The sequence below is a fragment of the Propithecus coquereli genome, unplaced genomic scaffold, assembly GCF_000956105.1.
Source record: "Propithecus coquereli isolate 6110/MARCELLA unplaced genomic scaffold, Pcoq_1.0 Scaffold46, whole genome shotgun sequence".
In the NCBI taxonomy this organism is placed as follows: Eukaryota; Metazoa; Chordata; class Mammalia; order Primates; family Indriidae; genus Propithecus; species Propithecus coquereli.
Window position 1 is genome coordinate 3,750,019 of NW_012150396.1, and position 13,712 is coordinate 3,763,730.

Below are 13,712 nucleotides of genomic sequence, written 5' to 3' on the forward strand. Positions count from 1 at the left end.
TGAGCCACCGCGCCCGGCCCCCTGACCCTCTTTTAAATTCTTGTTGTGCTTCCTATCAATCTAATAATTCTCAGTCCTTAAAGTATGAAGATTACATTCCTAAGCCAAAAAACTTATAAACCTTCCACAGAGTTTTGCACCCTGACTAAGCGCGAAGGTGGAGATGTCCTTGGCAGAAGGGGGACTTGTTTATGGGAAAGGGCTGTGTCACTGAAGCATGTCATGGCATGTGCCACAGGGCATCAGTCACATGAGAGCCTACAGGAAAATGTTTCCATATATTCATTCAATAATATTTTAGTGCTCATCGTGCGCTAAGCAGTAAACGAGAGATAGAACCCTACTCTCAGGAACGCACAGAAGAGTCCAAAGTCACAGACAGATGGGATTAGAGAGAGCCATAATGGACATTATCATATAACAAAGTCTTTGAAAAGTTCCACCATTAAAAAACAAAAACAGACCATTCTGGGTTTAGTATTATTTGTCCAAACTAACAGAATCCCTCCCCAGTTTTGTTTTTGTTCCCCCCCCCGCCCCGCCCCTTCCCTGGCAATATCTACCAAGATCCCACGCAACTAGAACTCTGTGGAACACACTTCGGGAAACGCTGAGTAAGCACAATTCAAATACTAAGAAGGAAATGCTGAACCTTGGAGAGAAGAAAATACACAGTTTGGAGATTTGAGGAGAGGGGAACTCTTTCTGGGACAAGAACAACTGGAAACCCCACGTAACACGGTGAGAGGGTGGGAAGGAGGAGGGAGTGGTCAGGGAAACATGCCAAAGGTTCTGATCCTTCTAAGTGGTTTTCCTCAGACCCTAAGTGATAGAGTCGGAAGAGGGAGATCAATAAAGAAAAAGTGACTTCTGATGTTTCTAAACTTGCCCCTGCCAAGCGTCACTACAGCTCCGTCCCCAGCAGGACGAGGTGGCAGTTACCGCTGAGGAACTCTAAACTAGCTCCGGCGCCTCTCCATCTCTCCCTCTGCCCCTCAGTCTTGGGGGAAAGAATCTTGGATAGTCGCCTCCTCTTTGTGAAGTTCAAAGTCCTGGTCGTATTTGCAGAATTCAAGTAATCCGGGTTACTTACAGAGTGCGACCATGTTTACTTTGCATTGTGGTTGTTGCATTAATATCCCAAACCGCTACTACTCAATCCTGCAGTGAAATTGCACGTTAAGGCAGAAAGATCAGCAAACATAATTTTGACTGCATACTTCACATGCATGACTATGGTGATATGCACAATTGCATGAAGGTCATACATGACGAGGCTCACTCTGCAGTGTGAAAGAATGGTGCTTCTCCCAGTGGACTCACCCAGGCAGCCCACGTACGGACTCTGCGGATGAGAATTCCTGGAGGCTGCATTGTCAAAATGCTACTCACAGGCTTGGAAAAAGAAAAAACACAATGCACTTTTCTCATATGCTTGAAATATTTCATAACGAGGAAAAGCCACAAGTATTCCATTTAGCCTAAATGAGGTTATTGAGCAGATGCCAGAGCTGTTTCAAAACCGTGTGTGCAGTACTGGCAGCAAGCATCCTGTGTAATGCGAGAGCTTTCAGCTTCTCCCAGTGAAAACAGACGAAGTCAGGAACACCAATGAGAACCTAACCGAGCATCAGCCTTACTTGCCAATCTTGCTGTTACTTAGTATTTTCCAATAAAAAACTAAGTCAGTGAACTTAATCAGAATGACAGCTCTCAGGTGTATATGTTATGGTAAAATTAACTGGCACAGTAGAATAATCCAAAGAGTCAGAGTGAATATTATATACTTGAGTATATAATGCTTTTTCATACATAACAGAAACATATTAATGGAAACTATATAGTTCCATACATTTGGGCCTTCCTATTGTGTGTAAAATTTTATTTATTTTATAAATATTTTGATGGCTTTACTCAGATGAAATTTCTATTGTCTTCATAACCTAAGAAGGAGTTTTAAAATTTTAGCAATAATAATTTAAAAGTTTTGACTTGTTTTCATTTTCACTAATGAATTTTTAGAATCCCTTTACGGTGGATATTCTTTACAACATTATGTCTTTTTCTCTAACAAACTGGCAAACACTTTAAAAAATCATCGTATCACCAGTAAGACTCAGAGAAATAGGCACTTTCATACATTGTTGGTGGAAATGGAATTTGGAACATACTTTTGAAAGTCAATTTGGAGACACACACACGCATACGCATGTTCATGCATATGTATGTTATATATGTGTATATATAAATACACATAAATACATGCATTGACATATATGTAGTTTTGGCCAATCTCTTAGGGATTTTCTTACAAAAATATTAGAACATGTTCATAGTTATTAATAAAGATGTTCATTGCATTCTTCTAGGTGCTTATAGGTGAAAAAGTAGGAGCAACTGAAATACATTTAATGGAAAAGTTGAATAAATCACATTGTAGTCACACAATAGTTTACCATGTATCCACCAAATCACTTGTAGAATAATACCAAATGACATGTTAAAGCATTGATGCTATATTGAAAAAGCATGTTATGGCCGGGCGCAGTGGCTCACGCCTGTAATCATAGCACTCTGGGGGGCTGAGGCGGGAGGATCGTTTGAGCTCAGGAGTTCGAGACCAGCCTAAACAAGAGTGAGACCCCATTTCTACTAAAAAAAATACAGAAAGAAATTAGCTGGACAACTAAAAATATATATATAAAAAATTAGCCAGGCATGGTGGTGTGTGCCTGTAGTCCCAGCTACTCGGGAGGCTGAGGCAGGAGGATCGCTTGAGACCAGGAGATTGAGGTTGCTGTGAGCTAGGCTGACGCCACGGCACTCTAGCCTGGGCAACACAGTGAGACTCTGTCTCAAAAAAAAAAAAAAAGAAAAGAAAAAGCATGTTACACAATACCACATATGATATAATAATGCCATGTTTATCTATATCCAGAGAAAATACTAGAAGACTTTCTGCCTAAATGTTAACAATGGCCATACTTGGATGATGAATTTATGGATGAATTTTTATTTTTTTCTTAGAGTTGTCTCCGTTTTCCAAGTTTTCTGCTATGAATGTGTATTATTTATGTAATAAATAAACACAATACATGTCACAAGTTTCCGAATACATTCATATGCTTTGGCCTGGCAATTCTATTTTTAGGAATATAGCTTAATGGAAGGAAATAGCTACACATATAAAGATATATTTACTACTATGTTATTTCCTGTCTTGTTTATAATAATAAAATACTAGAAGCAACTCATACGCCCAACAATAGGGAATTGCTTTTAAACAGTGCATTCATACAACAGAATACTGCAGAATCTTTAAAATCAGACTCTTAAAAATATTTAAGAATAAGGGGAAATGCTCATAATATATTAAGTAAAAAAGGCATGCAGACAGATTGACAGATTGGCAGAAATCATGCATTCACAATTTTGATTGCCTAGAAAAATATTAGAATATACAATAACTTGTTAATAGGGATTACCTCTGGGTGGTGATCTTATTTATAGGCTTTGATTTTCCTTTTTTATAATTTTTTATCCTTTCAACAATATAATTTTTATGGGTAGAAAAATATGTAAACAATAAAGAAGTTTGTTTTATTGCCACCAGTACTAAGATATACAATCTACATGAGCATGGTCCCTCCAAATATTTTCTTCAAGTTATTTCTATTCTATTTATCAACCTACCACACAGTAATATAGGGATATTTAAATATTTCTCCTTAGTCCTGGGTCTCTTTAACAAATAATAGGAACACTATTGACCAAAAGATATGCTTTGCTCTATAACATGCTTAAAACAACAGAGGAAAGGGAAATTCAGTGGACTGGCCCCAGACTCACATTTCTGAATCGCGACACAAGACACTCTTAATCATTTACCTCATCAGAATCTAGGTAGGCAAAGGTCAAAGCAGTTTCAAGTGCAGTAACACCTTAGGTGTAGTGTAGCCCTCCTCCCCGAGTCAACGGCCAACCACAGCATGAAGGTTTTTTGAGTTCAGTGAGAAAGTTTATACCTTTAACATGGCTATAGTAATATCCGTGGATTGTTACAAATACTAGATAGATAGGATATGCATACATGTGGAGCAAACACACGCACAGACACACACATCCATCTCTGCTTGGAGGACTGTGGGGAGAAAAAGCATCTGTATGCACCTAGTTACTTAGTATATCTTTTATGTTGCAAAAGGCTTAGCCTTACCATGCCATACTGCATGGCCAGCAATGAGCCCCAAAACTGACCCATGTGCTACTGATGCGGGGGCTCGGTGAGTATTTCCTGAAAGCCTGTGTCTAAAACACGGTTCTGGCCATATGAGACAAAAAAGACACAGTCCCTCCTTCCTTCCTAGATGAAGACACAAAGATAATTATGTGGATCTCATGTAATTTTTTAATGTTTCTCTTCTCCAATAAAATGGCAAAACAGTAATTGCAATTTAGTGATTTTTCGCCTAAATTTAGTGTGATACCACTCTAAGAGTTCAGTTTAAAATCATTGCCGTATAACCTAAGACTACCCCTAGTGAAATCTACCAAACATATGTAGTTTTAAAATCTGACATAATTTATGTAAATATTAAGGATAGGGTGCAGTAGATAATGATTTCTCCTGGCGGAATACCTTCCACTGATTTCTGACCTCATGCAATTCATTCACTACTTTCTAGTTTTAGGAGAGGCTTTTAAAATGCAACAGGGCAGCAGTTTTTACTTTCCGGATGAGCAGGCAGCACTGAAACCAAGGGTAGATAAACATCAGACCCACGAAATAATGAAAAGGTGGAAAGCGCAAAGGAAACGCGAAGAATTGTGAATAGGAGGCAGCTAGGTGAGGCTCAGGCATGTCAAGCAAAAATGAGTATTTACTTGGTCTGTCCGTTCTCCGTGTAGGTGGTTCTGTAGAAGCCCACGAGGGAGGTGTTCAGCCAGCCGGCGAACTCCAGGGTCAGGACGTAGAGACCGTCGCCACCGCTGGGGGGAAGCTCTTCTTCCGCCTCGACCACCAGGTACTCCTGCGTCTTGTACTCGAAGCATCGCTTAACGGGCACCTGCTGCCCGGAGGGCGCCCGCAGCAGCGGGAGCTGCGTGATCCTCGTCTCCCGCAGGTGCAGCCACAGGTGGCGCGTGGGCGCGCTCACGTTGACGGAGATGCTCACGGTGCCCGAGTAGGTGTCCTCCTCCAGCAGGGGCCGCACCTCCAGGTCGTAGTGCGCGGGGCTGAGGAAGTCCGGCAGCCTGAAGTCCGTCCACTGTCCGCTGTCGTCTTCGCTGGCAGGGCACACGTCCTGGTCCTGGGGAGGAAGGGACGCGGCAGGAGGCAGGAGGGACGGGGCGGGCGCTGTGTCCTGCCCGCAGTCGCCCGCGGAGTCGCACGATCTGGTCAAGCCCACGGCGAGTCCTACTACTAATCCCACTGCCACCACCACCGCACAGATGACGGCCACATGCTTCGTTCGAATGCAGTATCTCTTAGAGCCCTCGGCCTCCGCAAAGTTCATGTTTGTTTCCCAAGTCTAAGGTTGCACAGCAAAGGATGTTAAATTTAGCTAACGAACGTCAGCAGACTTCCTTTTCGGATTGGAAGGGATCCCCTGGTTTGGCAGCCTGGTTTCGCTTTTCCCACACCTCTGGCTTCCTGCGTCCTCTCCTCTGTCCCTTCGTCCCCACCGGCCCCTCCAGGATGAAGGGGGGACAGGGAGTGGGAGAAGGAGGCCCTAAGGGGACCCGAGCTGCAGGAGGAGGAGGACTGCCCAGAACATTGTCACCGCTCCTCTTATAAGCGACACATCCCCACCCCTACCCTTCCTGCAGCTGGAGCAAGTTAAACATAAAACAGGGCTCAGCTTATCAGCCGTGAGAGGACGATCCTTTGCCAAAGCTCAAAGCTCCGTCAGCAGCTTTTAGGGAGAAAGCCCGGGTGAGGTGTGCTTACGGTGGAAAGTCGCAACCTTTGCCACCAGGTCTGCGGCTTCTTCCTGCTGTGTTCACGGTCTCTCCCTAAACTGAAGGGCTCCTTGAATTTCAGCTGTTTATTCAGGTCGTTCGCCAAAGAAGCCAAGTGTTTTCTTTTCACTCTTTTTTCCTCTTATAATGTCAACACTCAAACTCCGCCCTTTGGAGAAGTCATGTCCTGGAGTTGCAGACACAGATGCGTCGACCACTGAAGTGCTCAGCAAACGTTTGTCAAACTGGTGGATTTGCACAGCACAGCCAGGTGACCCTAAATCAGTCCAGCTGACACTGGGTGACAGAGAGAGGGGGACATGCAGACGTTACCCAAAGCAGTGCTGGAGCTGGAAAGCAGAAGAGAAGAGAGAAAGCGACAAGAGGAAGGGCTTGTCTGCGCGGTTTGCCCCCAGGTGCGATTGACTTCCGTAGACTGTGATCTGACAAAGCAGGTCTGGCGCACATTCCAGATTGGAAAGTGGCCTGCGGGGAGATCCGTTATCAGCGCAGATCTGCTGCTCCTGAATGACAGGGCAGAGGAGCCCGTAATCACAGTGACCTCCGTATTTATGGGTAGCTTAGACGTAGACACCCAAGCCACCTCTATGAATAAGAGCACTACTAAAATAATTATAAAAATTTTGAGAGTCTTCTATATGCCACGCACTATGGTAATATTTTATGGGAGTTATCATCTAAATCTTCCCAACCACCCTATGAGTTTGGGAGTATGAAAATACCCATTTTAGAGATGGGAAGACTGACGTTTGGAGAGATCCGTCATTGCTCAAGGTCACACAACTGGTAAATAGCAGAATTGGGGTTTGAACCCAGGTTGTCTGAGTCAAAGTCTGTGTATCTAACTACTATATTACCCTGCCTCCATCTCTGAAGAGGAGAAATAGTCAAGGGTTAAGTAACTATGAAAAAATAAGTATTTCCAAAATGCAATCTATGGATATTGACAGATATACTTGCAGAGCAGGCCATGCTGGGTTAGGTAAATTTAAAAATCTTTTCTTACGCTCTACTTTCGCAGAGCCTCTAGACGGTGACGTGCATTGTGAGCCAACAGAGAGAAAACGCTATGGAGTACTTGCCACGGTTAGCAGACGAGAGAGCGTTTTGGGGCGAGGTGCTTTTTGATGGGCTTGTGTCCCATGGAATACACTCTGAGAAATGAGGCTTTAAATTGTCCTAAAGTACAAACTAAACAAAACAAAAAAACACACACAAAAAAACTTTAAAAGCAAAAGGATCCGTTTTACTCTATAGCGTTTCTGTTGTTTTCTCATAAAATAGTAACAAGAGAAGAAGAATTAAAGGGAAGACTAAAGTATAGGACCATCTTGTATTTATTAATTTTATATTCTGAAGCAATCCTAAACTTTTTGAGATCATAGTATGTTTCAATTTGGCAAATCGACTTCCTGATTTTTAGCCCTTGAAACCCCCCTTTTATTGAAAAGATTATCTGACATTTCACTAAATGTTTGATGGGTCAAATATCTTGATGTGTTTCTCAAAAACAAAAGATGAATTATGGGTCAAATTTAGCTCAACATATTGAAAGGAAAAATGAAAAGGAAAAGTATTTGGAACAGGCCGGGCGCGGTGGCTCACGCCTATAATCCTAGCTCTCTGGGAGGCCGAGGCGGGCGGATTGTTTGAGCTCAGTAGTTCGAGACCAGCCTGAGCAAGAGCGAGACCCCGTCTCTGCTAAAAATAGAAAGAAATTAATTGGACAACTAAAAATATATAAAAAAAATTAGCCGGGCATGGTGGCGCATGCCTGTAGTCCCAGCTACTCGGGAGGCTGAGGCAGAAGGATCGCTTGAGCCCAGGAGTGTGAGGTTGCTGTGAGCTAGGCTGACGCCACGGCACTCACTCTAGCCCAGGCAAAAGAGTGAGACTCTGTCTCAAAAAAAAAAAAAAAAGTATTTGGAACAATGTACACAAAATTATGTCGAACTGGAAACTTTTTTTTGTTTTGTTTTTGGTTTTGTTTTTGTTTTCATTTCTTTTTTTTTTTTGAGACAGAGTCTCGCTCTGTTGCCCAGGATAGAGTGCCGTGGCGTCAGCCTAGCTCACAGCAACCTCCAACTCCTGGGCTCAAGCGATCCTCCTGCCTCAGCCTCCCGAGTAGCTGGGACTACAGGCATGCACCACCATGCCCGGCTAATTTTTTCTATATTTTTTTAGTTGTCCGGCTAATTTCTTTCTATTTTTAGTAGAGACGGGGTCTCGCTCTTGCTCAGGCTGGTCTCAAACTCCTGACCTCAAGCCATCCTCCTGCCTCAGCCTCCCAGAGTGCTAGGATTACAGGCGTGAGTCACCACGCCCAGCTGGAAACTTTTTTTTTTAATCTCAGAAAAGGCAAACACATGTGAAATCTCTTAAAGTCAACCCTGTCTAGAAAACCAGAATCTTATCACCAGGCCTATGCTTGGGCTAGACAGGACAAAGAAGATAACAGATCTTTGGGACGGAGGACACTTACGGAGGATTGAGAATGGCCACCTGCTATGAAATATCCCTCCTATTCTGCCTTAGATTCCACCATAAGGGATGCATTATCTAAATGCAATTTTTTGCTAGAAGAAATAAAATACCTTAAATCCAAGTACGTAGTGTGTGTGTGTATGTGTGTAAATTTTGAGTCTAGGGCCCTGTTCTAGCCACAGCATCTTATCAGCATCCACCTGTGAGAGGTGACTGCATTCAGCAAAGGGCACCACCTCGTACCAGGGTCAGCACAGTAGGGCCGCCTAAAGGTGACAGCCATAAAACGCAGCCAGATGAGTGGAGGCAGCAAAGCCAGCGTGCGCACTAAACACATCTGCGGTCAACATGTGAGGGTTTACCAAAAATAAAGCCCCCAGGTCTCATAATTTGACACTTGTTTCCATTGCAGCAGTGCTTGCTGTCCTTCCACTGACACGGGAAGACTCAGTCTGAGGCAGAAGGCTCTTGATTCCAGCCAGATCCAATCCACAGTAACTACCAAGACAGCTACCTGGGGTGGAGGAGAGATTTAGATTGAGAATCTACGCCTACAAGGAGACCAGTGACCCATCACAGGTAACTACCTAGGTTAAAGTTTTTATTGGATGATCTTATGTTGAATGAATCTACAATAAATACAAGTGATTTGAAAAGGCTACTCCTGGTCGGTTTCCCTTCTTAGACCCAAGACAGTGGAGTGAATGGACAGCCGGTCACTGCAGATCCTAGATCACTCCCCACATAGCTTTTGATAATACATATTATCATCATCTATTTTAAGTACAAAGTCGAGTATTTGTTCCTTATTTGACACTCATAAGTGTTTATTGATTGCTTATTGAATAAACAAATGAACACAGACAGGAAAGAATACTAAGAATCCAGAATGGGAAGGGTTAATGCACATTGTCTACTAGAAATGTTGAGATAAAATAAACTCGTTCAAATTCCAAGAAAGACTGGAAAGATGTTCCCTGGAGGTGAGGACCAGGACACCACATGTGATCTGAGTAGGGGAGGGACTTCTTGCTGATTCCTTCCCCTGGCAGGCAGACCGATGCAAGAGACCCACTCTAATATTGAATTCCTCATGTGTACCTCTCTTTTCCTCTTGCAGCTTTGATTTAAAGCTTTTCTGACAGGTACCGGAAATTACATATCCCACAGAGGCTATTGGGCCTTCTGTGTCCATGGGGTGCTATCTCAATCCTGTTTTGTGTTGCCACAGCAGAATATCTTAGTCTGCCGTACATAGCATACAGTTCTGCAGGCTTGGAATTACAAAAAGCATGGTGCCAGCATCTTTGGCTTCTGGTGAGGCCTGTCGTGCTGCAACAAAATATACAGAAGGTCAAAGGGGAAGCAGACACGTGCCAAGAGGCAACACCCAAAGGGTGTCCTGGCTTTATACAACGAACTGTTGAGGAAACGAATCCCTTCCCTCGAGAACGGATGCAGTCTTGCCAGAGCGAGGACCCACGTCTGCAGAATGGCTCCAAGCCACCCACGAGGACAGAGCCCTCATGACCCAAACACCTCCCATTAGGTCCCCCTCCCAACACTGCCACGTTGGAAATCAAATTTCAACATGGGTTTTGGTGGGGACCAGCCAACCACATCCAAACGACAGTGTGTGCTGTTGACTCACCCAAGCACTCACAGTGTACCCACCATTGCTGTCAACCACTAACACTATGGTGTGATTATCTGGCTGGCACTTTACTCCAATCAGTTCATCTGAGCTGGACCCCACGTTCAGGAAAACAACAAATGAACAAAAATCGCAAGCCGGGTTCACAGCGGAGGAAGCACAATCTGCAAATTGGGCTATATTATATATGGACCGGACCAGGGAGCACCTGAACCAGCTTCTTTCCATCTTACCACAAGGTCATTATCATCAAGCATGTAAGTTCTATAAACCCCCATGGTCAATCCATGCGTTTCCAAACTTTAAAGCGTTAGTTGGAGTTGAAAAAGAGAGCGCCATTGTATCTGACTTGGCTAACCCCAAGTTCTAAATCCATATGGGTGCCATGAACAGAACCTTTTCAAAAGAAGACAGACTAATGGCCAGAAAACATATAAAAAAGTGCTCAACATCTCTAATCATTAGGGAAATGCAAATCAAAACTACAATGAGATATCCCCTAACTCCAATGAGAATGACCCTTATCAAAAAGTCCCAAAACAACAAATGCTGGCGTGGATGTAGAGAGATAGGAACACTCTTACACTGCTGGTGGGACTGCAAATTAGTACAACCCTGTGGAAAGTAATATGGAGAGATCTCAAAGAACTAAAAATAGAACTACCATTTGATCCAGCAATTTTACTACTAGGCATCTATCCAAAGGAAAAAAAGACATTCTATAATAAAGACATCTGCACTCGAATGTTTATAGCAGCACAATTCACAATTGCAAAGATGTGGAAACAACCCAAGTGCCCATCAATACATAAGTGGATTAATAAAATGTGGTATATGTACACCATGGAATACTACTCAACTACAGAAAACCGTAGTGATCCAGCACCTCTTATATTATCCTGGTTACAGCTGGAGCCCATCCTTCGAAGTGAGGTATCACAAGGATGGAAAATCATGCGCTGCATGTACTCGCCAGCAAATTGGTACTAACTGACCAACACTAAGTTGTTCACATGGAGTAATATTTACCGGGTGCTGGTCAGGTAGGGAGGTAGGGGGGATAAACCCACAACTAATGGAAGCAGAACGCCCTGTATGCGGGAAGGACACGTTTGTAGCCCTGGCTCGGGGGAGGCAAACACATTACACGTAACCAAAATGTTTATACCTCCATAATATCCTGAATAAAAAAAAATAAATCCATATGGGCAATGTTCTTTGTGATCCTGGCCAATTCGCTTGTATTTTCAATGCCTGTGCTTTAGTCCTGATCTTTTATTTGGCCTTGGCAACAGTTTTACCATGTTCAGTTGGTGCCGTGTTGTAGTTGTGCTCTAAAAAATAACGATAACAAAATAAAATGTTCAATTGGTTTTAAGACCAAGTGAACTGGATTCACTTTTTCCAAGAGCTGAAAACTGCTACAGATAGTTTTAAGACAGAGTATGCTCAGCAAGCCCCGTCTCATTTTCGCTGGTTTGTCAATGCTGCATTTGCTCAGGTACTGGCCCAATATGGGGAAATACACGGTGGGGAAGATGAGGAAGAAGAGAACGAGAAAGGGGGCGCAGGAGAGGAACGAGAGGAAGAGGAAGAGGAAGAGGATTTTCAAAGAGGATGAGAAGGAAAATAAACCTCCAAAACACATCCAAACCTAATTCAATAAAAAATAAAAATCAATAGAACAATAGGTTTCTATCTTCTCTGTTCCTTGTTGTTGTTTCCAGGATGTTTTGAGAATTCTCTGCAGAGTTTTCTGGGATACACAGACTTGTTCTCACAGTGTCTTCTACCTGCATCCCCCACGGGCACCAGGGTTTCTCAATTCACAAACAAGAATTATGTTCCTGTTTACTCACTCCGATTGCTCTGGAGAGAATCGGGTCACTTGACCTGCCTGCTTGAAAAGTGTCTGTGGGCTACTATTCATTCATTCATTCAATCACCCAACAATTTTTTTTTTTTTTTTTTGAGACAGAGTCTTGCTCTCTTGCCTGGGCTAGAGTGCCGTGGCGTCAGCCTAGCTCACAGCAACCTCAGACTCCTGGGCTCAAGCGATCCTCCTGCCTCAGCCTCCCGGGTAGCTGGGACTATAGGTGCACACCACCACACCCGGCTAGTTTTTCTATTTTTAGTAGAGAGGGGGTCTTGCTCTTGCTCAGGCTGGTCTTGAACTCCTGAGCTCAAGCAATCCTCCCTCCTCAGCCTCCCAGAGTGCTAGGATTACAGGCGTGAGCCACCACACCCGGCCAACAAATATTTGTTGACTCAATATTTACTTTTTAACAAATATATATTAGACAAGGAATTCTAGGATAAACGTTAAAATGCAGGCATTAGAAGAAATATTAGTGAATACTCTTGAGGCATGTGTGTACAGCCCTGCTGTGGGTTTTTTGCTTGTTAGTCTGTTTTGTTTTTATCCCTTCCATGCTCACACTTTATTTTAAATTGATGAGTGACAGGTCTCTGTCCTTTTCTCTCTTCAATGCACCAATGGCACTTGTTAGCAGCCATCCAATTTCACACTCCAATTTTTATCATTCCCTGTATAATTGTCACAAACAGAAACAATGTACCCGCAGGGCATCTCCTATAGCTCATCCCGCTTTCCTGCAGGGGAAATATCATCGATCCCACAGCTGACACCTGTCCCAGGGGACTGTCAGTGCTTCCCCCACCACCTGTGATGAGAGGCTCGCTGCCATCCTGTGGGGAGTAATCCCACCCCAGAAACTATCCCTGGGGCTGGCTTCCTAGGATCAGGGCTGGTACCGACTGTTGGGTCACTTTCCTTAGACGGAGGCCATGAGACGGGGTTCAAGAGGTTTATTGAGGGAGTGGGACTTAGGAGCAGCAGCCCCGTCTGGGCGGAGGCGGGAGGAGATGGTGGATCCCTGCCTAGAGCCCTGCTTTGTTCTCAGCATGTAGGCGTTTCGAAAGTGGTTAGAAAAGCAAACAAAGTAAAACTGAGGGATTTATTAGTCTCATAATTTTTAACTTCTTTTATACTGAGTTCCCTAATGTGCAACAACATATATTGGGAGAATGTGCTGGATATAGGAACAGCAGGAGAAAAATCACAGTGATAATACAGTCTAGATTTCTGTTGTTCTAAGAATTTCAGAATTATCTTTCTGTACTTTCTCAGGGCACTAAATCACAGCTCCGTATTCTGAAGAGTTTTAGAACTTCCCGAAATGCTTAATTCACTCAACATTTCCTGTCAGCCTTTGTAGTATCAGAATTCTTGGCAATATTTCCTTCTCTCTCTTCTCTTCTATCCTCAGAAGTCTACAGAAACAATGTCGGGGTAGGAAAACTATCTCACCCAATGTTCTTTTACTCCAGAAAGAGTCCAAGCGAATTGTACTAGCGACGATGATTTTGGATCGTGTTCCCCACAAAAGTTCTGACAGACCTGTTCTCTACCTTAGGTGATATTAATTATTTATTTCCGAGGAAAGGTCTGTAATTTTCCCATTTTTATTTATTAGCATTAGCTGTTCAGTTTGAAAATTTATGTATCACCACATTAATTTTAACCAAATAAAGTTGTCTTTAATTTTTGTTTTCCTCACACGTAAAGACT

General features: G+C 43.3%; 1 protein-coding gene across 1 annotated transcript in view; it reads right to left on the reverse strand.

The window, feature by feature from the left end:
• ENPEP (glutamyl aminopeptidase (aminopeptidase A)) overlaps window positions 1–5,776 on the reverse strand; it is a 112,414-nt gene extending 106,638 nt beyond the window's left edge. Inside the window, exon 1 of the mRNA XM_012655077.1 lies at window positions 4,885–5,776. Coding sequence (XP_012510531.1) covers window positions 4,885–5,516 — 632 coding nt within the window. The 5' untranslated portion in view covers window positions 5,517–5,776. The remainder of the gene's footprint in view (window positions 1–4,884) is intronic.
• Between the last annotated feature and the right edge of the window lie 7,936 nt (window positions 5,777–13,712).